The sequence below is a fragment of the Arachis stenosperma genome, chromosome 8 (assembly GCF_014773155.1).
Source record: "Arachis stenosperma cultivar V10309 chromosome 8, arast.V10309.gnm1.PFL2, whole genome shotgun sequence".
Classification (NCBI taxonomy): Eukaryota; Viridiplantae; Streptophyta; class Magnoliopsida; order Fabales; family Fabaceae; genus Arachis; species Arachis stenosperma.
The window spans coordinates 8266608-8293949 of NC_080384.1; the positions used below are offsets into that span (position 1 = coordinate 8266608).

Here is a 27342-nt window from a genome sequence, read left to right on the forward strand (position 1 = left end):
ATTAATTGAATTCTAGAATTTGATTAATTTTAAAGAGTATTTTTGTCTAATCAAATAAATAAAGATGCTTAAGACTTTTTATAAAATTAAATAAAAAATATTTTTTATTTTTATTTAATTAAAGAGATGTATTAGTAAAAGTAGTGATATAATATATATTTAAAAAAAAAATAAATACTGATGTGGAAAATAAATTTCACATGGCTTGTTACTACTTGTCTATATTTTAAACGTATCGGTACGTATGAATTTATTATCGTATCGTAACAAATACCTATTTTTAATTAAATTGTATACGTATTTATAATTTAGATATTATTTTTAAATGAAACCTAGAATAAATAATAAATAAATTTTTTTAAAACTAGAAAATTACTTTCCGATTGAGTGGTGTAACTCGGAAACAAGGAAAACCTTCAACAATCTTTCCGAAATCAGGGTGAGGTACATGTAAGAGGATTCCGATGATCAAGTAAATTTAGTGTCTGAACTTATGTATTTTAGATTAGAAAATATAATAATTTTGTAATTTTGTAATTTTGTGACTTTATTAGCCTTAACAACATACAAATTAACTAACAACGTAATATATTTATTAATTAGTAACGTAAATATTCTTATTTAATCATAATCTCGCCCAGTATTATTCTTGTCCGGAACACGTCCACGTTGAACCAAATTGCTGCAGAACAAAAGGACTATTCTAATTTTTACAAGTGAATGAATTATCTGGGTTAATATCCACGCACTGTTAATATTTTGGAAAAAAGAATGCACTAATAAAGATTGTGTTTGAAATTTGTGGCCTTTTGCTGCACATGTGCTATAAAATAAGCCCCGAGTCTTATCACGGACAAAAGTCGTTGAGGCATGAACTGGTAGTCTGATTGTAGATATGATAATAAATAAATAAATAAATAAGAGAGGAAAGAAAATTTTGCTAAGGGAAAAGACCAAGTGGAAGGAAGAATAAATAACTCAACATTATTTATTAGCACCTACTCAATGTTAAAACAATTTTTTTTACAAAAAATCTTGTGTTAAAACTTAAAAGTATGTTTTATTTGTTCAGTGACATTTAAAAAAAATTAAAATCAAATTTTATAATTCATCATCTAATAATAAAAAAAGATACATCTTTACATAAAAATAGTTGTAAAATCTTTATAATAATATCACTTTACTTATTTTAAAAATTAAATTCACCAATGATCACTGCCGACTGCCCAACTCTCATAATGCGTGGGGTGGTACGAAAGTCATATATCATTTGTTGTTTATGACTTTATTTAGAGGAAATTAAAAATCGGAAAATAAAAAGGTTAACTATGACATGGAGATTTGACGCTCCATAATACGAGAGTTTATTCCACATGAATAATGTTGAACTGGTTGCCACTATCTCACATGCAGTTCCTTGAAATAAGATGAAAGAAACAAGTTTATTAAAATTCAGGGTTTAATTTCTTATTATTGCTTGTTCTTAATTTACGGGATAACCATGACTCAGAAGGTGACTTGGGCAATGGCGGAAGCAACACAGCTCTGCGGCACAGACCAAAAGGCCATCCCTCACAGTGACAAAACTCCTGAATCACCGAACACCTCCAGAATTTTGACACGTCAACAACGTCCTTCAAGCTTGAACAACGAGAAAGGCTTGTCTTCGCTGAATAGAATGCTTCTCCACCACTCATCACAGAACTCCCACCACAGCACGAGAAACAGCTCTTAACAGAAAAGAATTCTTCACTTTGTTTGTACTGTTCTTGATTATCATCCCCCTCCACCACCATCACCACCCTTTCTTGTGATGGTGCTGCCATTTCCTGAGTCATATACTTCAGTTCATTTGTTACAGGAGTGTACACCCAAGAAAAGCTGTGTCTCAACACGTTCGGCTTCTGCTTCTGTTTTTCCATGACTCCGCTTATAATTGCTGACATAACCACCTGAAGAAGCAGAATATATGTTAATAAAGAGTTAAAAGAACAAGAACAACCATAATGGATGATTATATATGAGTTTAAAGATAAAGATTTAACGTACTTCGAGTTCCTCTTCGATGTCGCTCATTGGATACTCTTCTTCAAGGCTTGCATTTGAAAGCCTTCCACCAAAAATCTGGCAAAGAGAAAACAATTCCTTCAGAGTTTCTACCATACATTTGCATCTCTTGGATTGGTGTTGGTGATTTGGTTGTTGCTCTTCATTGTAGAAGACACCCATGTTTGAAATTCATTCATCAATTCAGAGAGGAGAGAGAGTGATTTATATTTGTGGTGCTATACTGCTATATCGGTTTTGTGGATTCACATTAGTGCTTGTGATAGAATTTGACATGATTTATTATTGATAGTGGCTTTGCAGCGTACAGAAAGCACTTAAAAGAAAAAGGCTTTCCGTTCTTTAAGGTAAAGACAAAGTTAAAAATGTGCTCAAGACATTTTAACTAATGACTCAATTTAGGATTCAAATGTTTGTTTGACTTCTATAAGTACTATGGTTTGAGGAAATTTTGTGTGTACTTGGGATTAAACATGAGGTTACTAATAAGACCGTGACATGGGACACCTTTGTTTTTCGGCGTATTATGTTACCTGTTGTGAGCATAATAAATGCCTAAATGGCTTCAACGGGTAACCTTCAACTACTTTGTTTAATTGTATGTGATGTAAGTGGTGGTGCCTAGTCAGAGTAAACACTTTAAGTTAAAGTCATGGGGTTAATACGACGTGCCACCGAATAAACGCTGCTATCGAAGAGATTTGCTTAGATTGGTTACCCTTCAATTAAAGTTATACATATTGAATAAACAAGAATAGAAATGGACAAGACACTGAAGACAGGTAGCATTAGGAAATGTTAGCTTAAATAATCTCTTATCCTGATGCTGATTAAACATAGCAGTCAGGATTTTAGGTGAAAGAACGAACCTTCTGTCAACAATTTAATTCATTGCAATTGAATGCACAAACAAAGGCTCTAGATGTTTCTCTAGACTTGAGGTACCAGATTAACATGTGATAACTACAAATTCTGAAAAATTCTACGTTTGTATTGTGCAAGTTTAAGCCACCTATTTGACTTTAACTACTTACTTCCTAACAGAGTTTCCACACAAAAAGTTAAACTCCAATGGATCAACAAAGCACATCTTGAAGGATGCATAGATGTAAATAGAAAAGGAAGTTAGGATAGAGATCCTCATCAACATGCTCAACATGAACAAGCATTATGCTGCTATTAATAGGATTCCAAATCCCATGGAGAACAATCAATTATGTTACTTATCAGAGATAGCTTACAACAAACAACTCCCTTTTCTGTAAAAGTCACATTTCCTCAGTGTTAATGCTATCAAATAACTTACAACAAATGATCTCCTTGTCGGTTAAAGTCACATTCCCTAACTGTAAACTTAAACCGACCATGGTGAAAAAATCTTTGGCACTGAGATGTCTTCCTTTTGACCAAAACCAAGTCCTAAATGACCATGGAAAAATGGTTTGCAACCCAGTTCATTTCGTTATAAAAAAAGCACATGTTCGGGAAAAGTAGAAGAATCCAGCGGTGCAGCACAGGCTTTGCCTGAACTAGCTTTGTGGTCTTATAGTATACAAGGCAGCATCTGGTTGAAGATCAACTATGGTGTTGGTCATGTGCTTCATACACTAACAATTCCAGAGACCCATGGAACAACCACTGGTGCTGATGGGTGTGAGTTCCGATACCATTCAGGATATTTATCCTTAAAATTCAATCGAGGTTTCTCAGCCTGAATTCAGAACATTGAATAAAGTAAATTAGCCGGCCGAAGGAAAAACACGCGCAAGTGTGAAAATTTTAGATCAGACAATATATGCTATTATGTAACCTTTTATCCCCCCAGACCTTGGAGAATACAATTATCTAAAGTTATGCAAATATATAGAGGGGGAGTCAAACTATTGAACCATGAGATATGACTTACATATTTAAGCCAACATTCCTGATGTTTGTGTTGATATCTATCTGGTGAATGACACCCAAACTCAGATGGGCAATAAACCCAAATATTGCATTTCTTTTGACCTTCTTTGGCATGTTTCGCATGATCCAAGCAAGCTTGACAGCAATCAGCTGCACTAGCCTTGTGGTGGGTGAGACCCCATCTTACTGCATCACCATCATAATCTGTGTGAAGTTCAGCATGGCACTCAGGTGGAAGGGACCTGCCAGGAAGAACCTCCTCCTCTGCAGAGAATAATATATGCTTTTGAATACAAAGAATAAATAACTTCAAAGAGGAAAAAGCTTACGGGAATACTTCTTCCAAACTCTATCACACAATGTATGCAGGGTTAAGTGATTCTGGGAAACCAGTATAGTATAGAGAGGAATGTTTTATATACATTCATTGCATACCACGGGGTACCGAGGGAAGATTAAAAGTCTACAATCAGAATAATAAAATAGACTGGAGATATGGATAATACCAAACCCCTCTGCACCCTCAGGTTTGTCTTCATGTTCTGTATTAACAACTTGAACAGGTATCCAAAGGCCAATCTCTTCACAAATTGCAGCCCAATCAGACTCCAATGCTCTTGCTAGCATACCTAGGAGATGGAAATAAACACTTAAGCACAAGGTATAAAAGATTTGCAAAAAATTCATTGCTTGTTTGAACGAACATGCTGCATTATTTCAAAGTATCACACAATCAACTTTTATAAACATAGCAGAAAATGTTCATACCAGCCTCTTCATGGGGAATGGCTGAGTTGGAAGTCCTACTCACAAGAGCCAACTTAGCCTCTCTCAGTTTTTCCATTCGCCAATTTTCAACTGCTTCTGTATTTTTTAAAACGTAATATCACCAAATCGAGCAAGAATGGACAGAATTAAGTGAGGTAAGCCAGTAAAATGTTTTCCAAATTCTTTGAACATATACAAGATAAGACCACCAAAGTTTAGAATCTAAAATAACATGATAGCAATCCACAAAACAAGGGGGATTACACCACCTATGCTTGAGATAAAACTGCATCAAACTTCACTAGAATGGTTTTTCTTCTTGATTGGTTTAAGATTCAGTCAATGTCTGTACTTTTTACCAAACATAAGACCGGCTTACTTATTATTCCTTATTTTTAAAACCCATCTCTTAACCAGGCGAGACACATCTATAGGAACACCACGGTGGTGCAATGTTGTGGAAGTAATTAAGTGATTCTATGACACACACAGCATGGTAAACTACAAAGATTTTCTAAGGTTGTTGAAAGTTCATTTCTATTGCCCTTAAGCAACCTGAAAGTTGCCAAAAAAGAAAAATGGAAGTGGAAGACAGTGCAAAGGTACAGCTATCTATCTTACAATTTATAAATGATGCGATAGATCAAGTTGCAGAGAAACTGCAAGAAAAATAGTGCAAATTGCAAAACATATTCTTTGGTGAACTTGATGTACTTTGTAATTAATAGTTAAATTCAAACAATATAATACACAAGTTGCACAACAATGTTCTATTTATTTTAATGAAAAATAGATTCACAGAAGCACAAGTTACAAGCAAAAAACCTCGTTCCTTAGCAATATCTGTGCGAGTAGAGTTCAAGTTGGTTAGTCTCTGCAGCATCTCATCAATTATACTCTGTTTCAAAGGCGGAGGCAATTCAACCGCCGCAGTTTCGGTTGAAAACTCCCCTTCTAAATCCTTCACCTATTAGCACAAACAGCATTTTAATAATATTCACTCCAGTTAACTTCTGAGGAAGTGCTTACCCTACCCAGAAATATAAATAATAAGTGCTTAGTTACTTCTTACCAATTTAATTAACTCCTCCGGTTTAAACTCCTTTCGTATTCGGATAGATTCCTCCATTTTCCGAATCTGATCTGGGTTATACAATACACCTGACACAATAAAAAATAAAGAAAATAAAAATCAATACAGAAAACGCAGAGAGAGAAGCAACAAAGTGTTATAAAAAAGAGAGGACGATAAAGTGAAAAAGTTGAATCGGAGATTAATGTTAATAGTTACTTACTATTGCGTGAAACGTTACCGGAGTAGATGTATAAAGAAGCGTAGAGAGTGCGAAGAGCGTAGAGTAGAAGTGCGATGTTGAAGAAGCATAGCAAGAGTGTGATTTTCTTGTAGGAACTGTTGCTTCTCGCCATCTTCCTCTTTTCTGTTTTATCCTCATTCCACCATTGCACGCTTCTTCTTTTAACTCTGCGGCGCCTTCAATATTTTTCAAAACTAGATATTTTGGCTCCGATTATAGATCGATGAAACTGAAACGAGCTCAAATATAATTTGACTTGGTGAAGAAAGTAACAATGTTGAAGTAGAGAATGATGATTGGATCGATTATCGCTTAGGCCTTAGCTGAGCTTACAGAAACGGACATCGAAGTGATCGAACCCGGTTTGTTTGTTTCTATCTTGTGTGTCTTCTTTGGACTGAGCTGGTTTTTTTTCTCCGCCACTGGGGATGGCGGCCGTGCTAAATTGCGCTTACCAGTCAGGCTAACGTGCGCCCCCTATTTTGAAACTGATTTTGTAGTGAGAAATTAGCCACGGTACCTTTTGTTCGCTCGGGTGTCAAGTTGTCAACACTGGCCTGGGCAGTGGGCACTCATTACTCACACATGACACATTGACACACCATTTTTAAGGTGTTTAATGTAAGGTGTTAGAGAGTACAAAAGTTGTTGATCCAAAATAAATTCAAAACAGGAAAATAAAAGGAAAATATGATCGCAAAAGTTCGCTTTTTAATTTTTGTGTTGTATGAATATTTTTTAATAAAGTGAAAATTTGATATATTTTTTGGTATTTATTTCGTGCGATAATAAATTTATACGTACTGATACGAAAAAAATATAGACAAATAATAATAAGTCATGTGAAATTTATTTTTCACGTCAACATCAGATTTTTTTTTTAAAATAAATATCATATAACTAATTTTACTAAAATATCTTTATAATTTAATAAAAATAAAAAATATTTTTTATTTAATTTTATAAAAAATTTAAACATCCTTACTTTAGTTGATTAGACAAAAATATCCTTTTAAATTAATCAAATTTTAAAATTCAACTTATTCTAATTTTTTATTTTCAAATAATTTAAACAACAAAACAAAAACATATCTGAGAAACAAAAAAAATCAAAAGGATTGTTCTTTCATCTGGGTTTCAGAAACCCTCTCTTCGATTACCGTCTCTGAAGATTTTCTAGTGTTCTTCATCTTCTCAAAGTTTTCTCTCTCTCTGGCGTCGCACTCAAGCTCTCTTCCTCTCTCCTCTTCGGTCTCGTAATCGAGGTCGTCGTCGCAATCGAGAGAGTCGCCATCTTGTGTGTATCAAAGAGCGTTGCCGTCTTCCTCTTCGTCCTCCTCGTTCTTCATTACCGTCGTCAGCCTCTCCTTTCCAGTAATTCATTCCTTGTGATTTCTGTGATTTTAATTATTATAGCATTGGTGTGATTTTTATAATTAGTGTAATTTGGTTTGATTTATGTATTTTATATTAGTTGTTGTTAATTTTGACAAAATAAAAAACTTAAGAAAATTGTATGTGGCAATCGGCAAAATTGGACATGAGCTTCATGTGAGATATTTTGGTGGCCAGCCTTTAGTTTTATTTTGGGGGAATGATATAGTTTAGATTTTTTATCCTAATTGAATTCTTATTTTATCTGGATATATTTTTTGAAACTTTGAATGCAATTTTTTTAATAGAAAATTTAATTTAGACAACAATAGTTTCATTTTTCAAATGATGCATAGTGTCTTAATACACATCTAATTTCACAAATTCTAAGTGATGCACTGCAAGATGTCACTTATCTTAATTATTTTCGATCATGCATTCATCAATCCGAAAGAACATTCTTGAACCTTAAGCATCAAAACATATCTCTTTTTTGGTAATACCAACAGTGCATATAAGAGTCAACCATATTATAAGAAAAATGTCAATTGAAGATGCATAATAATAATAATAATAATAATAATAATAATAATAATAATAATAAACTACTTATTACTTAGTACTCACAATAGGCAGCTTTCATCCAGAAATAGTAATTGGAGCAAGTGAGTTTCTTCTCTTTTTTTAGCAATAGACAAATTCATTTTTGCCTTCTCCTAAGAACATAGCAACAATGGATTACTCGACGCACTACCTTGTTGAGTAAGAGTATTAGAATTGGAACCAAAGACCTTAAAACACTTTAAAGGGAGAACCGACATTATTTTCTAAATGTTGAACAATAGATTGAACTAGTTAAGTCAATTGACCAATTGAATTGGCTAATGAATTCAAAATCACTTTTTCTAACTGTTCGCTGTAATGATAAAAAAATTAACAAGAATGTAAAAATAAAAATAATAATGAGATATTAATCAAATAACAAATTGAAATTCACAATAAACACCCAAATCTAAAACATAAAAAATTATTCATCAAATTACAAATCTAAATTCACCATAACCAGTGTCTAGATATGAGAAAGGTGTCATTGTCGCCCCTTTGAAACAGACCCAGGGACGTGTGTGGCTGCGTGTGCAGTAGGGCACATTGCTAAGGACATAAAACGTGGCAGCGCAATGATCTACGACAAGGCAGCAAGGCAAAAAAGAGAGCGAATCTGCGAGAATAAAGAGAAGCAATGTAGAGAACAAAGTTATGTGCAGCTGTACGTGAAGCCGATCAGACGAAAGAGACACGCAGAAGGCATAAAAATGAAAAATGTTGGATACACACAAATACAGCTCTGCTCATAACAAGATATCATCTCCACTCTTGCCTATTGTGGTATGTTTTCTAAAATATAGTTAAAGTGAGTAAATGAAAAATCATTTAGCAAAAGCTTAAAAGATGGTAATTCAGGATAAGTTGCTATCTAGAAGGACCAAGAGCTGGAAAGTAGTTGCTAACAGAGAAGTCTTATATCATTTAATGTGATTTTCACACCCTTTGCTTTTCATTTTGTTTAATGCAGGTATGCTGGGCTCTTGGAAATCTGCTAACACACCTCCAAATGATTCAAGTGTCTCAACTGCACTTAGACTAGGGAACACTAAATTATGAATAAAGCGTAATTCTACATTTATTAATGCATGATCCAGATGTATAACACTTTGTTTTATTGGAAAATGTTAGAATATGAGTTCCTTGAAAATACAAAAAGATATTAGTCCAAGTCTATTCTAGTTAGTTGGCTAGGTAGATACTACATGATGTCTCAGTTTTATGTGTAATACAGGTTTTTGATGTAACAACTTATGTATAATAATAGGGCATTTCTTTATTATCCATCCATGTACCTGCTATTAATAAAGTTATTAGAGTCGCATTTTAATTATTCTTATTTATCCAATTGTAAATCATGATAAAGTAGAAACAATAAAGAAATACTACATCACTGTTCGTCATTCTTAGCTATCCAATTAAGAATAAAGCAAGGATTAAGTTAATCACTCTGTTAACGTTAGACGTGGTGATAATGGAATGCAAGTTTGATATAGAGTATGAACTTTCAATTTTGACGATGACATGCAGATGTGTTCTAAAGTCTAGAGTATTAAATGAAAAACTTAACATAAATTGCAACACACTATTAACTGTTTCAACTTGTTACTAACACAGATATATATCTTTTATCTAACATCAAGTTTAGTATAAACTTAAGAAGATGATGAATCGAGAATGTGGAGAAAAAAAAGCATATTTTTTTATCTTCCTTATTGGGAATCTAATTTATTGCTCCACAAGCTAGATGTTATACACATCAAAAAGAATGTTTGCAACAATGTATTATATACTTTGTTCAATGAGACTAGAATATCAAATAATAATATCAAAACTCGTAAGGATCTTAAAAAAATGGATACAAAGAAAGATCTATGGCCAAATGAAAATGGAAGATATCATGTTCACAATGTCAAATTTTATGAAAGATATATTTTTGTGTACTATAAAGAATGTTAGAGTACCAAATGGTCTCTCGAGTAATATTTCACGGTGTATTGACTTGAAGCAAAGAAAGCTCTCTGAATTGAAGCATTATGTTTGTATTTCTTTTTTTTTTTATATATGTAGGAGAAAATTGAAGCACATAGCACTCAACAAGTAGTGGAATTAACTGTTATTTCTCCTCTTGATGCTCTTGGAGTAGTTCTTGGAAAAGAACACCCTGGTCGTGTTTGAGGTTTAGGCATGAGAGTTGTTCCAATTGTTGCTTTCAAAAACATCACAAGGATTAGTCAGATGAATTTAAGTTCTTCAAATGATGCTGACACATTATCCACTTGTAGTCCAAGTATGCAAGAAGAGTTGGATACTATTAAAGCAAAATTATAAGAGCTAGTCTCTTATATTGTTTCTAAGGAAAGAGGTAAAATTCCAGTGCAATTAACTGGAATGTTCCTTACTCAACAAGTTTTACAAGTACAAATACAATTTATATTTTTAATATTTTAAATTTATTTTTTTTCTTTTTTAAGTTGAAATTAAATATCTTTTGTTAGAAAAAAAGTTAGGTTGAATTAGCATTAAAGTATCCATTAATTTTGGAATATGCATATTAGCGATAACAACTATTTGACACATTGTAAACTCGCAACCTATACTCCAACAGTAAAAAAAGATTAGGATAAGATGTGTGGTTACTAATATATTAGATATTATTTTTTTCTAGAAAAAAAATTTTAAATTTGCTGATTTTCAATTACTTTGATGGTTGCATTATGCATATCCTTCACATATTGAATGAAAAAATAATTTCTTGTTGTTGATATGTCGAAATAGAAAGAGGCCATTTCAATACTTTTCATCTTGTTTAGCTTCATTAAATTGAAAGCATCATTGATGATTTGTTATTTATTTATGTATTTGTATAAACAAATAAAATTTATACTTTTTATTGTGCTCATAATTATATTTTTGTCGTAAGGATTGGATCAAGAGAGTGAAATTCCATCATCAAAAGAGGTAGGAAGTAGATCTTCTGGAGCAAGCAATAAAGACGCATGATTTTGCATGAGATATTTTATGTATTAAGGATCATATGTTAAGACATATTATTGAAAAATGTTATTTTTGATACTTTGTTTTTGGATTATGACTTTTGATTTTTGGTGATTATGTTTGAATTAAAAATCATGTTATGATGTTTGATTTATGACTATGTCTTTTGGTTATTACGAGATTTTAAAGTTTGAATTCCAAAAATGCTACTTCAAATAGGTGGTTTCAATCTCATTTAAAAAGCATAAAGTTGTCATCATAATTAGGTAAAAATAACAGTTAGAAACTGCAATTTTAAACGAAAACGTTGCCATTATATCCTGGTAAAAATGGTGGTTAAAACTGCCGTTTTAACCTATCTAAAAACTGTTGTTTTAAACCAGATAATTGTGGCGGTTTTTTGAAAACTGTGTAATAACCAGAATGGCGCTCAGAATAACTATGTTTATTGGAGGCATCATTTTTTGTAATAATGGCGGTTCAAACCGCCGTAATTTTCAAAAAGAAAAAACTGTCATTTTAACCCTTTTTGTAGTGATAACTGACTTTAATAATAGAAATGACCATTTAGATGATTTAGTGTTAGTTTGGATTGATCTTTTTTGAGTGAAAAAAATAAATTTGTTTAAAAGCAAAATATTTATGTTTAATTTTAAACCTATTTGAATATATCTTTTAAAATAAATATTTTTATTAAAAAATGAATTATTACTTTTTTTAAAGTTAACAATATCTTGCTTTAAAAAAAATAGAAGTAAAAGATGTTTTTAATATTTTATTTTTTTAAATAATCGATCAAAATATGAAATAGTTTTTATCTATTAATTTAAAAAAATAAATACTTTTTTCAAAAGCCAATTTAAATTGACCTTTAGGTATAAGTTCGAATTTTTATAAATAGACTACAAATATTTTGAAGAGTTAAATCTTAGTTTGGTCCCTGAGATTGTGAATTGTACTGATTTAGTCCCTAATAACTTCTCAATTGCTACAATTCGGTCTCTCAGATTCAAAAAAGTGCACTAATGTAGTCCCTCGTATATTTTTCGTCGTCGGAGCTTAACGCTGTTAGTGATGTGGCTCAAGTCTTGCCACGCTAGACATATTAAAACGTGTCGTTTAAGGGTTTGAATAATTAGTATAGTTCAAAAGGGAGGGGTGTAACGTCTTAGTATTGTTCAAACTTTCAAATGACGTTGTTGAGTTTCGATGACCAAAAATACACTAAAAACTACATTAGTGCACTTTTTTAATTTTAGAGACCAAAATATAACAATTAAAAAGTCAAAGACTAAATCAATACAACTCGTCAATTCCAAATATTAAAATAGGGCTTAACTCATTTTATATTTAGCTGAAATTGATTAAACTATTTTGATTCTAAAACCCTAATTACTTGGTTTTTTCTGTTGTATTAGCCAACAAAAATGAAAGTGCGGTCTAAATACTACAAGAATTGAACCATCTCATGTATCCCCAAGTTAACATGAACAAAATTATAAAATAACCACAAAATAGTGAAAATACCAATGCAAGTAGGTCATACTCTACCAAATAATAATGAACGCAATGATGTTTTAGACACAAGGTATAGAATATGCTTAGTGTATAACTTTGCCTTAATATATGGAACTCTGAACAGAAAATCTTTATGTAATTGTGTCCCTTTTTCTTTGAGGTTAGATGGTTAGGATTAGTATCCATTCATTTGGATGTGTTCATACTTCATAGGATACACAAATTTGAGATGAAAGTCGATAGTTGGCTTGGTTATAGTAGAGCGATCATGTAACAATTATTTATTAGGTTTTATTAACAGGCTACTATTTATACAAAAATATTTTTATATAATTATGATAATTGAATTATTAGATAATTCGATAGGTTTATTTAAAATATTTAACATAATATATTTTAATATATTTTTTCATAAAAATATTTTCATGTGACTAACTATTTTACTAACATATTCCTAAATTACAAATTATTTTTTTATATGTATCTAGAATTTAAATTCTTAATGTATTTGTTAAATAGTTATTAAAATAAAAAACTTAAAAACATTTACTAATCATATTTCTAAAACACATATATTAACTGAATTTATTTATTTATTTATTTATTATTATTATAATAATATCTCGCAGTTAGCCTCTTAATTAACTTGATTGTTGTCATCATGGCCATTTTTATATTACGATTTCTTGATGAGATTGATGTTGCTATCTAGTATCTAGTATCTAGTATCTACTAATAAGAAATGAAAAAGTTGAATCATTATTTTAATAAACAGATATTAAATCCTGAAATCCAGATATTAATGTTGCTTTACGCCAATTATTATCAATTATTAATAATTAATTAATAAAGGCTAAAACCTTCCGTGGAAAAGGTTCCAATCGAATGGACCTAGTTTGGTTGAGGATAAGGACAATCCTGAAGACGCCACTCGATGCTATCGTTAACATCTTGATGCACATCATCTGCTTTACTCAGATCACGAAAACAAATATGATGACAAAATTAAGAAAATTATATATGTATATATAATAAAAAAGGTTATTTTTCTTTTATATTAATTATTATAAAATAATTAGAAAATAAATATCATAAAAATTATTATAAATTATATAGAATATAAGTTCTCTGTATCTCATAGGAGTAAAAAAAATGGAATATTTCAAAAATAATTAAAAAAAAAAAGGTTTAAAACAGAACACCAGTATTTGCTAGGGAGGTTTTCTGACTTTATGTATCGATCCCAATTTTCATCCCCACGAGTTGTGATCATGATGATTCAGGACACACCCATCAAGAGGGGATTAAAAAACCGACCAAAAAACAAGGAAAAGAAAAGGGGATTAAAAAAGAAGAAAAAAAGAAAGTGATAGTCAAAAACAAAATAATATGATAGGGTTATTGGCTTTTTCGGTGAAAGAATTTGTCATATATCACTGTAAAATTTATTAAAAAGAATGATAATATAATTTTATTCATAATTTTTTTACATTATATGTTTGTATGAATTAATAAAAAAAGTAATATTATTAAAATATGAGTGATTATATTCATTTTTAATTTTTTATTATTATAGAAAATATTTTTTATTATATTTCTCGACTTATTACATATTGTAGATTTCGATAATAGATGCTGAAAGATGTTAAAAAAACGTATCATGAATTTATGATTAACTAGTTGTTATGAGACGAAATTTTAATGTAAGCTATTCTACTCGTTGAAATATTTATGGCCAGTTTAAAAATTAGGAAAGAATTTTAAATATATCGAAAATACGAGTGTTTCCGCTGTTTTAACGTTGATTTAAATTATAAAAAATATATGTAATATATTAATTGAAATCAACCGTTAAAATAATTGAAATACCGATATTTTTGATATATTTAAAATTTTTACTGTATGCTAAACATCCAAAAATGCATTGTTGCATCTGTCAATATCAAACTCATTTTAATAATTTCTCATTTATAATTAAAAATAATTAAATAATAATTTAATTAAATATATTATATTATTTAATAATTTTTAATTATTAATTTTATATAAAAATAATTACATATAAATACTCACCTTATATAATTTATGACTAATTAATAAAATTATTCAAATTCTAAACACCTTCCTCTAAAAAGAAATCCAAACTTCTCGTTTTTAACAACTTCTAACGGTTGAATTATATAATACACCCTACTATCTATAATATGAATTTATATTTACAGTAAACCAAAATTAATTTAAACTCAATTATATATATTCAATTAAAAAGTTAATTTTTTGTTGAAATATTCACCAATTTTTTAAATATTATTTTAAATCTCAAATTTTAAAATTTTTGTTTTAAATTTTAATATTTTAAAAAATTAAATTACTAATATTAAGTAATTAAAAATTAATATTTTATTCGTAAAAAAAAAATTGGATGGAGCATATAAATAACCAATAAAAAATGGACAGGAAGGGTAACAGCGTTCGGGGAAGCAATCTGTGAAGGCGGAGCGCGAGTTGAGCTCGCTGAGACGCACCAAAACATATCTCTCTCTCTCTCTCTCTCTCTGAATTTTGTAAAAACTCACCCGTGACACAGAGAATCGCAGAAAGCGACCGGTACTTATACTAAGACAAACTCTCATATTGAGTCTAGTTTCTCTCCCTTGTATTTAAGTGTGAAGTTTTGTGATTTGTATTTCTGTGGCAAAAGTAGAAGAAGGAGGAGACGCGAAATGTGGGGATTTGGTGGCAGATGTTACTGGGGAAAGAAGGTAGCTGGCGACAAAGCAGATGGGATTGTTGTGGTGTTCGCATGGATGTCCAGCGATGACAAGCACTTAGACAAATATGTTGACCTCTATTCCTCTCTCCGATGGAATTCCCTCATCTGCCATTCTCAATTCCTCAATATGTCAGTTCTCCCTCTATTCTCATCTTCAATTCAATTCAAATCTATCTGTACTCTGTTTACCTATTTTCAGTTCAATTTTGAGTAGTGATTACTGATTAGTGATAGTTATGAGGTACTACAACCTTTAAGGCGCTATTGTCTATTTGGGCTTAACTATTACAGATCCAACAACAAGATACATATTTATATCACAAGAGGAATGGGTCGTTACTCATTCCTGACTAAGCATTGATCCAGGATAAGAAAATTTCCTTGTATAATTTTCAGTTTCATTCGAAGCCTGTGGTCACTGATGTGTACATTCTAGACCAAGATAATCCATCTTTTGTTTGCTGAAGGAACCATCCCCTGTTGTTTTATGAAGTGTAATCAGTAGTGGTTCCCCTGTCTTAGGATTCTCAGATAGACACACAATCTATTGTTTCTTGGTTAGCTCGAACTGTTAGAGTGTGAAGCCATAGTTTTTTATCCATATTTCTCAAGGTTGCCTTTAGCATCTAACCTTGCCTTGAATGGATCAATATGGTTGTCATGGCCGAAAAATGTGCCATTAGGTTAAATTTTTATCTCGATGATGTCTTTAGAATAGAATTTCCATCCATTTTTTTTTATATAAATTGCTATTTTCTAGCAGTATAACCATTACTGTTGTTTTGTAAAATCCAAAAAGTCAAAGTTGAAAGTTTTCATTTTAGGTTTTACCTTTGGTTGGGTAATGATGTTTGGATTGATGATGTTACAACCAAGTGATTAATTTCAAATGTCAAACCTCTTATTCAAGGGGTTTATTCGGAGAATACTTTGGTTCTTTGCATATCTCAATGTATTCTGGATGATGATTGAGACCCTGCTATTATTGCAGGTTCTTTCCTGAGAAAGCCACAGCTCTTGCTGTTGATATTCTTAATGAACTTGTTGAGGTAAGTTTAGCTCTACTCTATTTTTTAGGTCTTTCAACCATACATTAAGTCAATCAAAATTTTGCCCTATAAGTTCAAGCATACATATACTGTTTTTTAAGTTTTTATGCATCAATATGCAGGTGCTGAAAATTAGGCCTTGCCCCCTTGTGTTTGCATCATTTTCGGGTGGTTCAAAAGCTTGCATGCTCAAGATTCTTCAGGTACTCTCTGTTTTATGCGATGACTTTTCATTTTATTTATTTGTTTATATTTCTTTTCATGCTATAAAACCTCTAGTCTAACATTTGACGACTCTATATTACTTCGATCCAGATAATCAATGGGACTTCTGAAGCACATAATACGGTATGTTTTCTTCCGGCAGCACTTTAGTGGAAGATTTAGTTTGTGTTTTATAATTAGTTTACTCATCAGGTCCCACAATTTCTCAAATTCTTAGTGTGTTGTGGGAAATGAGATAATGTTCAGTCCCTAGCTTGCTACTCTATATTCCATAATTTAAGTGATCCTATTTTGCTTCTATAATATGCTCATGTGTATATTTGGCGCTGATATTTTGTTATTGCAACTTTTCTGTTCCACTGATAGTTTTATTCATGTGCTTCACTGCTCTAAACTATTTTCTTGGTACAGGATGACTATCGGCTTGTTAAGGATTGTATATCTGGTTACATTTATGATTCCAGTCCAGTTGATTTTACCAGTGATGTGGGTGTTCGATTTCTTCTACAACCAACTGTTTTGAAAGTTTCCCATCCACCAAGATTTGCTTTGTGGGTTGCAAATAGCATAGCATCTGGTCTTGATTCTCTTTTCCTTAGCAGATTTGAAGCGCAGCGTGCAGAGTATTGGCGTACTCTATATTCAACCACTGTAAGTAAATGACAATACATGATTTATTGATATCTAATCATCAGCACCACCTCCCCCTTCTCCCATCTTTTCTCCTTTTTAAGTTATCTGCTTATGTAATATTATTGTGCAGAGTATGAAGGTCCCATATCTCATTTTGTGTTCAGAAAATGATGATCTTGCTCCAGTTCAAGTTATTTCAAATTTTGCCGATAAACTTAAATACTTTGGAGGAGATGTCAAATTGTTAAAATGGAGTAATTCTCCTCATGTAGGTCAGTATCTTGATCAATTATACTTAACAGCAGATGGATGAGATAATAGATAATTCTTCTTGACAAACCGTTTCCTAATTCAATTATGAAGATCCTATTATGACCATGTAATCCTAAGATGTACTAGCATATATCTAATCTTTATTTATGATAATTTTGCTTGTCCATATGACTGTATGAGTATTCAGTGTGGAATATCTGTCTGATTAACTATAATTACTTGCCTTCTCCATGCTACATTTGTCTTGTTCAATCTATTTCAGATGAATGTTTATTTACTATATTAGCATTTTGCGTAAAATTAAAGATTACTAGCATAGGCATGCAACTTGCATATCCTTTTCTTTCCCTGGCCTGTATTATGTCGTCTAAGAAAATGGTATTAGTTTATGGAAAATGTAAAGTCTTGGCAATGAAGGAGAGTCTCGGAGCAACGGTTGAGTTGTCTCCGTGTGACCTCAAGGTCACGGGTTCAAGAAGTGGAAACATCCACTGATGTAATTATTAGGTTAGGCTGTGTACATTTCACTATTGTTTTTAATAGTCTTGGCAATGAACGGTTGTCTGCCTCCTTTCCCATAAGCTCTGCATTTAGATCCCAACTCAAGTTTGTATGCTAGTCTTATCAAATATTGCATGATTCCAAGCACTTGAGTCTGCAACGATGCAAATCATGAATAGGAATGATTTTTATTTGCTTTACATCCTGCCTAAAACCGAAATGAACATTATACCAGAGGTAAATGTATTGAACTTCATTATATTTTTCTCACAGGTCATTATCGGCATCATCCAGTGGATTACAAGGCTGCTATTTCTGAGATCCTTGGCAAGGCAGTTGCAATTTACCGTCGCAAAAATCAACGAATTGAAGATGAGGTCCTAGGCATAGAGGGAACTAGAGATGAGATCACAGATCCATTCTCTGAATTGAGGAAAGCAGCAGTGACCTCAACTAGTTTTCAGGGTTTTGCTGTTTCTCCAAGTGATAATCTGTCACCCGTTTCAATGGAGTACTACGATGGTAAAGATGTGGGCTCCATACCTGATGAACGGAAGGAAGGTTTTATTCATCTGCCAAGCCATGCAAGCATCAATGCGCATGGTGTTCTTAGCCAAATACTGTTTGATGTTTGTGTTCCAAGGAACGTTGACGATTGGGATATCAGGTCAAATTCCAAGAATGCAGTGTTACATGGTAGAAGAAGGCATGCTCCATTTAATCCTATAAAATGTATTCGGCGCTCAAGATTGTAAGACTTGAGGGACAAAAGTTTCAGGTGAACTCTTGCAATCTTTGGAGGCATAAGGACTAATAAGCTCCTTCTTATGCTTCTTTAAGCACCAAGGAGTAGGCAATGTAAGCCTTGTTTAATATGGTAAATTGTACAGCTACCTCATCGGAGAAAAAACTATTATGGTTTTGACTGAGATCACTGTAACAAGAATAAAGAGGATGTTGTAAATGTAATGTAATAGTATCCTTGTATTACGTGGAGAGATTCTGTTCGTACTGAAGAAACTTGTGCAAATAACTGCTCTGGAATTAGATACGCAGTGATCGCCAGATAAGTATATAGGCATAGAGTATTAGAGTTCACTATCTACCTCATTCCTTCATTCAAACTCAGAACAAGATAAGGATGTTTTACTCTTCGTAGATAGACTTCTGTTAGGTACACATTACACAATATATCTTAATACACATTATAAACGGCGCATGAGAAAATATTTTAATAATAATTTCCATTTTTAAAATAGCAAATGAACTGCCGAATTTTTTATGCAAGAATTTTCTCTATTGTGATTTCTATCTTTCTTTTCCCTCTCAGTAGGTTTGATTTCATTCTTTTGAATTAAAATTTGAAGAAAATATCCACTTTTGACTATTTGTTCAGAAAACAAAGCGTATCTTTTTGTTGTAAAATAACTAAATAAATAAATAAAAAGAGGTAACAAATATAAAATATGAAATATAATTAAATAATTCTATTAGTAATATTTACCACAATTATTATCTCAATATAAAAGAGATAATTCATACATATATTGAATATATATTTTACTAATATATGTAGTAACATATGAATGAAAGAAAGAAGAAAAGTTTTATATGTAAGCAATATAAATAAAGAGAGAGAATTGTTATTAGTAATATAAGAGAGAGGAGATTTTTATTGCTCTATAAATCCAAGCGAGACTTCACCTATTTATACAGGTAATAAGCCTTAGTTTTCAACCGTCATTAACTTTTAATTTGATCTTGGAAGGTGATTTCTTTGCATAGAAAAGATTAGCCGCCCAATTGATAAATGGACATTCATTACATTCTTATCACGACACTTTTCAATTTTAGAACTTTTATGAGTGGGGCTTGTTAATGTATCCGTGGTTCACAGAGTTGCTTAGACTAATTAATAAGATGGTTGGAGGTCAGTTTAAAAATTTTGAATTATGTCTTTTGGATAAATAGTTAGGGATTAAAAGTTATATTTATTTTAAAATTTGAAGCATGTTAAAATTTGTTTGGGATGCTAAGAATTATAATTCATTCAAGAGTTGAATTCTTTTTTTGATGCAATCAGCTCCTCAGATTCTGATGCAAATTCACATATATTTTGTGACTGAAATACCAAATTATCAAATCTCTTGCTTCTTGGCTCTAACAAAGACTCGTCGTGACTGCTCTTGATATGTGTGTGTCTCCTCTTTATGTTTTTGCTCTATCATTTCAATATATATCTCAGTGACACTTTATTTACTCGCTCAAAACTTAACACGTTTAGAGAGTGACGATACAATATCCCTCTTGCTCAAATAATAAGCACTAGCATTTAATTTCAATTGCTAGCTGCTACCTTATCGTATGTAACCGCAAACTTGTTGAATGTTGAGCTAGAAACTTATTCTACAACTTCATATACCATATAGCCTAGAGCAGAGTGCGTTGATCTTGTGATGCAATTCACCTTTTTTTCTGAATTGTGCTTGGACTTTCCTAAACTTCTCGTGAGTATACACCTGTTAAAATGAGCTTCTATTGAGAATTTTGTTGCACACGGTATGACGGTATGAAAAACTGCAGCATTCGATTCTCTCTCTCTCTGCTCTCTACTTCCTAGACAATTATCGTACTGTTTGACAAATTGGATAAGTGAGCTATTCTGCGTAATGAACTTGTAAAAAAAAATCATGCATGCTCTTGCTCCTTTGTGTGCTTCTCATCCCGACCTAAAAATGGTAATCGAGATAAACTATAATCCATAAATGACGATCTTCGAAAAGCTATGCAAAAATGCCTAAATCACAACTAAAATACACCGAAGAACATGCAATTTACACCTCTACTTCACAGGCGAAACACATAATGAAATTAATAGCATCACTTAGATCCTAATAAAAATAACATTACATGAAAACCACTTGTTGTCCCCAATACCATACTTCATCAGAAAATCATTCCAATTCCTATCAAATGATTCTTTTGTAAGAAAGTTCCAAACAACATGACTCATCTTGTGTTCGATTTCTTCATGTCGCTTGTAGCCATTTGATTTACTTGGAATCTTATTCATGATGTGCCAAATACACAACCTGTAAATTGTTGTAGGCATACAAGTCTCAATAGTTCTTTGCATCGATGCGCATTGATCGGTAAGAATGCCTATCGGAGCCTTTCCTCCCATGCGACGAAGCCAACATTCAAATAATCATTTGAATGATTGAATATCTTCGTTTTTTTTTTATCAAAGCACATCCCAAAAGTGTTGACTAACCGTGATTATTCACCTCGACAAAAGAACCAAAAATCAAATTATACCTGAATACCATGACACAGAAACAACATCGTTAATCCACCAAAATAATATCTCTTTACACAAAAAATGGTACCAAATACGCATAAACCAAAACAACATATTATTTGTTTGTATTAAACATCTCCAAAATACTCACAGGCAGCCTTACTTCTTGCATTGGCCCAAAAACAATCTTATTTTACTGATCAACCTCAAGTTCAAGCTTGAAAAAGAAATTTTGATTATTCTCTTTCATTCTTAATAAGTATTTCCTAAATTCTTTTGCATTCTCTAGTTCCGAAACATTCTGCACTTCTCTCGTGATGTAATTTTTCACATCTTTTTCAATAAAATTTAATCCACGATGACCTTCTGCTGCTGCAACAAATGATTGGTATGTTTTGTTTGGCCTGATTCCAACTTCCTTGTTAATCTCTATTGTACTTTGTATGGACATGCTTAGTTCCCTGTGCTGTTTAAGTATCTCTGCTTGATTTGTACAGTAGGAATGTGAATGATGCAACACAACCTTCGAAATGATCTAAACACCAATGTTCTTCAATATGTGTATATAAATTTTTGCAGGACGATTTAATCCAGCTGAGGAATTTGTCTTCTCAATTAGAGATATTTTTTATTTTCATTTCCCCTCTTTGCTACATGTAATCAATTGGTTTTTTAATTTCATTTTCCTTCTTATTTATACTCCGAACTCTTATAAAAAAAACCTGTAACTTTTGAATAATCTTTGTAAAATTTTACAACATCTTTAAACGTGTTAAAAGTCATTCCAACCTTTAGAACAAGGTGCTCATCAACATCGCACAGAAACTGCAAATATACCGAAAATAATGCACAATACACCATATTATCTAGATTCAGAACTCATCATCAAACATAATAAAATCATATTCAGAACTCATCATCAAACAGAAACTAAAACAATTCAACTATAGAATCATAAACTACAAACAAACTACATTATCTAGATTCAAACCACACCTTACTACTTGATTCGATTCAAAACAATAATACAATTCATCCTCGTTCAATTAAAAAGTCTGAACCTGTAAATACACCGAAAAGTCCTCACAATACACCAAAATAGTTCTGATATACACCGAAATGAAAAATACAATAGATTCATCAGAACTCCTAAAATTCATTCAATTCAAACCATCTACAATGAACAATAATTTTCACAAGCAATTTCATAATATTATTCACCTACAGAATCATAAACTACTTACGAAAATATTAACTAGAATTGAACCACACATCAGCCACTTCATTGGATTCAAAATAATAATCCACTTCGCTCTAGTTCAATTGACAGTCTAAACTTGAATAATTCATTATCTTCAAAACTGATTTGAGAGCTTAATTTCAAAAATGAACGTAGAGAACGAAGGAAATTGAGAAAAACGAAGAAAAAGAACACAGAGAAACGAAAGAAGAAAAATGCAGAGAACTCAAGAATGGAAGATCGAAGACGCTGATGAAATTTGAAAAAGAAAACAAAATCTTTTCGAAAAAGGCAGTTATATATTCGCGTGTTGATTGAAAAATTGATTAGATTAATGGCGCGTGAGATGAATTAGGTTAAGAAAATGATTTATATGTGAAGAATATTTGTAAAAAATATTCTTATTTATAATTAATAAAATAACTTTGCTGATGATAAAATTATAATAAAAAATTAATTTATATAAAAGTTATTCTAAATTAACGAATTGAATTTTATTTTATTAATATATTATAGTCATTTTAAATTATAAACTTAAATTTTAAATAAAAATAAATTCTTTTTTAAAAAAAAATAATTTTTTTCGTATTAAATGATTTCTAAACAAACTCTTAATAAAATCCATAATGTTGTAAAATAAAAAAATAAGGAAGAAAAAATAAATATAAAATAAAGAAGTATAAATAAAAGAATCTAGTGTTAAAATTCACCAATATTATTATCCCACTATAATAGAAGTAATTCACATATATTTACTAATATTATATATGTTATAGCTTATACTCACAGAAAGATAAAGAAAAAGAGAGAGTTTATATTATATATAAAAAAGAAAAAAGTATTTCGTTGTTGCTGGGTGTGTTGTTTCAAATGTTTGCTTCCTCTATTTATACACACAAAAAATATTCTTTTCTGTTGTAAAATAAATAAACAAAGAAGATATAATATAAAATAAAGAAATATAAATAGAAGAGTGGAGTATTGATATTCGCTAATATTATAATCTTAATAAAGATGACTAATATATATGAAAGATACAAATTTATTTGTTGCATATGTAAAAGAGAGAGAGATTAGTATTTCATATATTGACAATATAAAGAGAGAGAGAATTGTTGTTATTATTGATTATGTGTTCTGTCTCAACTACACTACCCTATTTATATACATATAAGGGGTCACATTTTTTAAACTTAATTAATTGTAATCTCTCTTGATATCCTGAGCAACATTGAGAAATGGATATTTACATCATACTTATCATAACACTCCCTCCTGGATGAACATTTAGGATTATACCTCGTTAAAACTTTACTAAAAGAAAACCTAATGGAAAAAACTTTAGTGAAAGAAAAAGAGTACAATATCCTTTATAATAGGGACCGCCTCATTAAAAATATTGTCAAGAAAAATCCAATGGAAAAAACCTGACTAAAGAAAAAAGAGTACAGTCTCCCCTTCTTGTCGACATCATTTAATATCTCGAAATTGGCGCATCCCAATCTGATGTACCAATTTTTCAAAGGAGGATTTTGGAAGTGACTTTGTATATAAGTCTGCCAAATTATTGCTTGAACGGATCTGTTGGACATCAATTGTTCATTGATTTTGAAGATCACGAGTGAAGAAGAATTTGGGAGAAATATGTTTCGTTCACCTTTGACGTATCTACCCTTAAGTTGAGCAATGCATGTTGTATTATCCTCAAATAGGACAGTTGGAGCTATCTTATGATTAATTAGTCCACATGATGAAAGAATATATTGGATCAAACTCCTGAACTAAAAACACTCGCGACTTGTTTCATGTATCGCTAGTATTTCAGCATGATTAGATAATGTTGCTGCAATTGTCTGTTTCGTGGACCTCCATGATATAGCTGTACCACCATATGTAAACAGGTATCTTGTTTGAGATCTCCCTTTGTGTGGATCAGACAAGTATCTCACATCTGCATAGCCAACTAATTGTGACTTGGATCCATGTGGATAAAACAATCCCATATCAACCATTCCATGAATATATCAAAAAATTCGTTTGATTCCATTTCAATGTCTTCTGGTTGCAGAGAAACTATACCTTGCTAATAAATTCACAACAAATAATATATTAGGTTGTGTATTTTTAGCAAGATACATTAGAGCTCTAATGGCACTAAGATATGGTACTTCATGACTAAGGATATCTTCATTTTCTTCTTTATGATGGAATTGATCCTTTTCCACATTCAAAGACCTTACGATCATTGGGATACTTAATGAATGTGACTTATCTATATAAAATCTCTTCAAGATCTTTTCTATGTATGTTGTTTGATGAATAAAGATTTCATTTTTTGTATGTTCGATCTACAGGTCGAGACAAAATTTAGTCTTTCCAAGATCTTTCATCTCAAACTCTTCTTTTAGAGTTTTTATAATTGTTGGAATCTCTTCAGGAGTTCTAATGATATTTAAATCATCAATGTACACATCAATTATAATAAATCCAGATGCAGATTTCTTTATGAAAATACATGGGCAGATATCACCATTCTTAAATCCGTTTTTGGCAAGATACTTAGTATACCACATTCGTCCAGATTGCTTTAGACCATAAAAAGATCTTTGCAATTTGATTGAGTATAACCCTTGTGAATTTTTATTAGATGATTTAGATATCTTTAATACTTCAGGAACTTTCATATAAATATCATGATCTAATGATCCGTATAAGTAGGCAGTTACCACATCCATTAAATGCATATGTAGTTTATGATATGCGGATAAACTGACCAAATAATGCAATGTTATTGCATCCACTACAGCGAATATGTTTCTTCATAATCTACACTGGGCCTTTGTGAAAAATCTTGTGCCACAAGTCGAGCTTTGTAGCATACAACTTCATTTTTCTCATTTTATTTTCTCATTAATACCCATTTGTATCCAATAGGTTTTACATCTTCTGGTGTACGGACTACAGGTCCAAAGACTTCACGTTTTGCAAATGAGTCTAATTCAGCATTCATAGCTTCTTCCCATTTTAGCCAATCATTCCTTTGTCGACATTCTTCGACTATTCAGGCTCAAGATCCTTACTTTCATGCATGATATTTAATGCCACATTATATGCAAATATTTTATTGAGAATTATTTTATTTCGGTCTCATTTTTCTCCTGTAAAGACATAATTTATCGAGATCTCGTCATTTTCACAATTTTCAGGTACCTGAACCTCTTCTAGCATCAAAATTATATCAAAATTTTGGACAACTGCAGGTATCTTTACATGTCTTTTTCAACAAGAATAATATTTACCTCTTTTCTTTTTCGAGGATTATTATCTTTGGAACCGACAGGTCTACCACGCTTTTGGCGTAAATTTATTTCAGTGGCCACTTGTCCAACTAGGACATCTATGTGAATTGGGGCATTTTCAGCTGGTATATAGGATTTGGTTATTCTTTTTGTACAGAAAATGCATCGGGTAATTCGTTTGCTATTCTTTGCAAATGTATAATCTTTTGAACTTCTAGTTGACATTACCCTGATTGAGGATCTAAATGCATCAAGGATGATACATTCCGATTAAGTTCCTTCTCAAGAAGCTTACTCTCTCTCTCCTAATGTTGGAAATTTTGATTCATCAAAATGACAATCCATAAATTGGACTTTAAATACATCTTCAGTTTGTATCTCAAGATACCTCACTATAGAAGGAGAATCATATCCAACATATATTTCTAATTTTCTTTGGGGTCCCATTTTGGTGCTAAAAGGTGGTGCAATTGGAACATATATCGCGTACCTGAATATTCTTAAATGGGAAACACTTGGCTGCTAGCCAAAAGCTAATTGCGTAGGAGAGAACTTATGATAACTTGTTGGCCTCATACGAATAGGTGCTGCGGCATGTAAAATAGCATGCTGCCAAACCGAGGTTGGGAGATTTGTTCTCATAAGTAGGGGTCTAGCAATTAATTGGAAGCGTTTAATAAGTGATTCTACTAACCCATTTTTTGTGTGAACATGAGCTACTGGATTTTCAATACTTATTCTATTAGCTATATAATAAACATCAAAGGTTTGGAAAGTAAATTCACCAGCATTATCAAGACGAGTTGCTTTAATTGAATTTTCTGAAAACTGTACTTTTAATCGAATAATTTGAGCAAGTAATCTCGCAAACTCCAGGTTGCGAGAAGACGATAAGCACATATGTGACCATCTAGAAGATGCGTCTATTAGGACCATAAAATATCTAAAAGATCCACATGATATATGAATAGGTCCACATATATCGCCTTGAATCTTTTCTAGGAATTCAGGAGACTCAAATCCAATATTTACTGCTGATGGCCTTAAAATTAGTTTTCATTGAGAACATGCAGCACAACAAAATTCACTAGATTTAAGAATCTTTTGGTTCTCTAGTGAATGTCTATTGGAGTTTTCAATAATTCTCCGCATCATGGTTGTTCCGGATGACCCAATTGATTATGCCAAGTTATGAATTCATTTGGGCTAGTAAATTTCTGATTTGCAATGGCATGTGATTCAATTGCACTAATTTTGGTATAAATATAACACAGATGAAAGTAAGGGTAACTTTTATAATACAATCTTTTTATTTGAATCATGAGTTGTGATATATAAGTACTCATGATTTTCTTCATTCATTGTTTCAATATGATATCCATTTCGGCGAATATCTTTGAAGCTCAATAAGTGCTTTAGAGATTTACTAGACAATAGTGTATTATTTATTATAAATTTTGTTCCTCCAGAAAACAAAATTATAGCTCTTCCGGAGTATTC

The 27342-nt window shown here is 31.6% G+C and overlaps 3 protein-coding genes across 4 annotated transcripts; 1 reads left to right on the top strand and 2 right to left on the bottom strand.

Moving 5' to 3' along the window:
* Positions 1-1184: 1184 nt before the first annotated feature.
* On the bottom strand, positions 1185-2452 carry LOC130946409 (uncharacterized). Its single transcript, XM_057875148.1, has 2 exons — positions 2050-2452; positions 1185-1952 (listed from the first exon to the last, which is right to left on the bottom strand). Exons 1-2 carry the CDS (start codon positions 2227-2229, stop codon positions 1446-1448), a joined length of 687 nt encoding a protein of 228 aa, XP_057731131.1. The 5' UTR covers positions 2230-2452; the 3' UTR covers positions 1185-1445.
* A 773-nt stretch (positions 2453-3225) lies between these two features.
* LOC130943519 (uncharacterized) lies at positions 3226-6679 on the bottom strand. The gene is made up of 7 exons (XM_057871428.1): positions 6036-6679; positions 5813-5901; positions 5566-5707; positions 4741-4836; positions 4479-4601; positions 3974-4236; positions 3226-3778 (listed from the first exon to the last, which is right to left on the bottom strand). The coding sequence occupies exons 1-7, from the start codon at positions 6166-6168 to the stop codon at positions 3668-3670; spliced, it is 957 nt and encodes a 318-aa protein (XP_057727411.1). The 5' UTR covers positions 6169-6679; the 3' UTR covers positions 3226-3667.
* An 8335-nt stretch (positions 6680-15014) lies between these two features.
* Positions 15015-19222, top strand: LOC130946767 (uncharacterized). Of its 2 annotated transcripts, none has more exons than XM_057875609.1 (8): positions 15015-15155; positions 15253-15450; positions 16313-16370; positions 16493-16573; positions 16686-16718; positions 17007-17246; positions 17359-17500; positions 18276-19221. In XM_057875609.1, the coding sequence occupies exons 2-8, from the start codon at positions 15272-15274 to the stop codon at positions 18755-18757; spliced, it is 1215 nt and encodes a 404-aa protein (XP_057731592.1). In that variant the 5' UTR covers positions 15015-15155; positions 15253-15271; the 3' UTR covers positions 18758-19221. The 2 variants fall into 2 exon arrangements, with proteins under 2 accessions (XP_057731592.1, XP_057731593.1); XM_057875610.1 differs by having other exon boundaries at positions 15018-15155; positions 15250-15450; positions 18276-19222.
* Positions 19223-27342: the final 8120 nt, after the last annotated feature.

Bases quoted from the DNA above. Each gene is read 5' to 3' on its own strand.
- LOC130946409 (XM_057875148.1), bottom strand. From the start codon at position 2,229: ATGGGTGTCTTCTACAATGAAGAGCAACAACCAAATCACCAACACCAA. The intron at 1,953-2,049 runs GTACGTTAAATC...CTGCTTCTTCAG, and splicing joins ACATCGAAGAGGAACTCGAA to GTGGTTATGTCAGCAATTAT.
- LOC130943519 (XM_057871428.1), bottom strand. From the start codon at position 6,168: ATGGCGAGAAGCAACAGTTCCTACAAGAAAATCACACTCTTGCTATGC. The intron at 4,837-5,565 runs GTTTTTTGCTTG...TAAAAAATACAG, and splicing joins AGATATTGCTAAGGAACGAG to AAGCAGTTGAAAATTGGCGA. The intron at 3,779-3,973 runs GTAAGTCATATC...TTCTGAATTCAG, and splicing joins AGGAATGTTGGCTTAAATAT to GCTGAGAAACCTCGATTGAA.
- LOC130946767 (XM_057875609.1), top strand. From the start codon at position 15,272: ATGTGGGGATTTGGTGGCAGATGTTACTGGGGAAAGAAGGTAGCTGGC. The intron at 17,247-17,358 runs GTAAGTAAATGA...ATTATTGTGCAG, and splicing joins GTACTCTATATTCAACCACT to AGTATGAAGGTCCCATATCT. The intron at 17,501-18,275 runs GTCAGTATCTTG...TTTTTCTCACAG, and splicing joins GAGTAATTCTCCTCATGTAG to GTCATTATCGGCATCATCCA.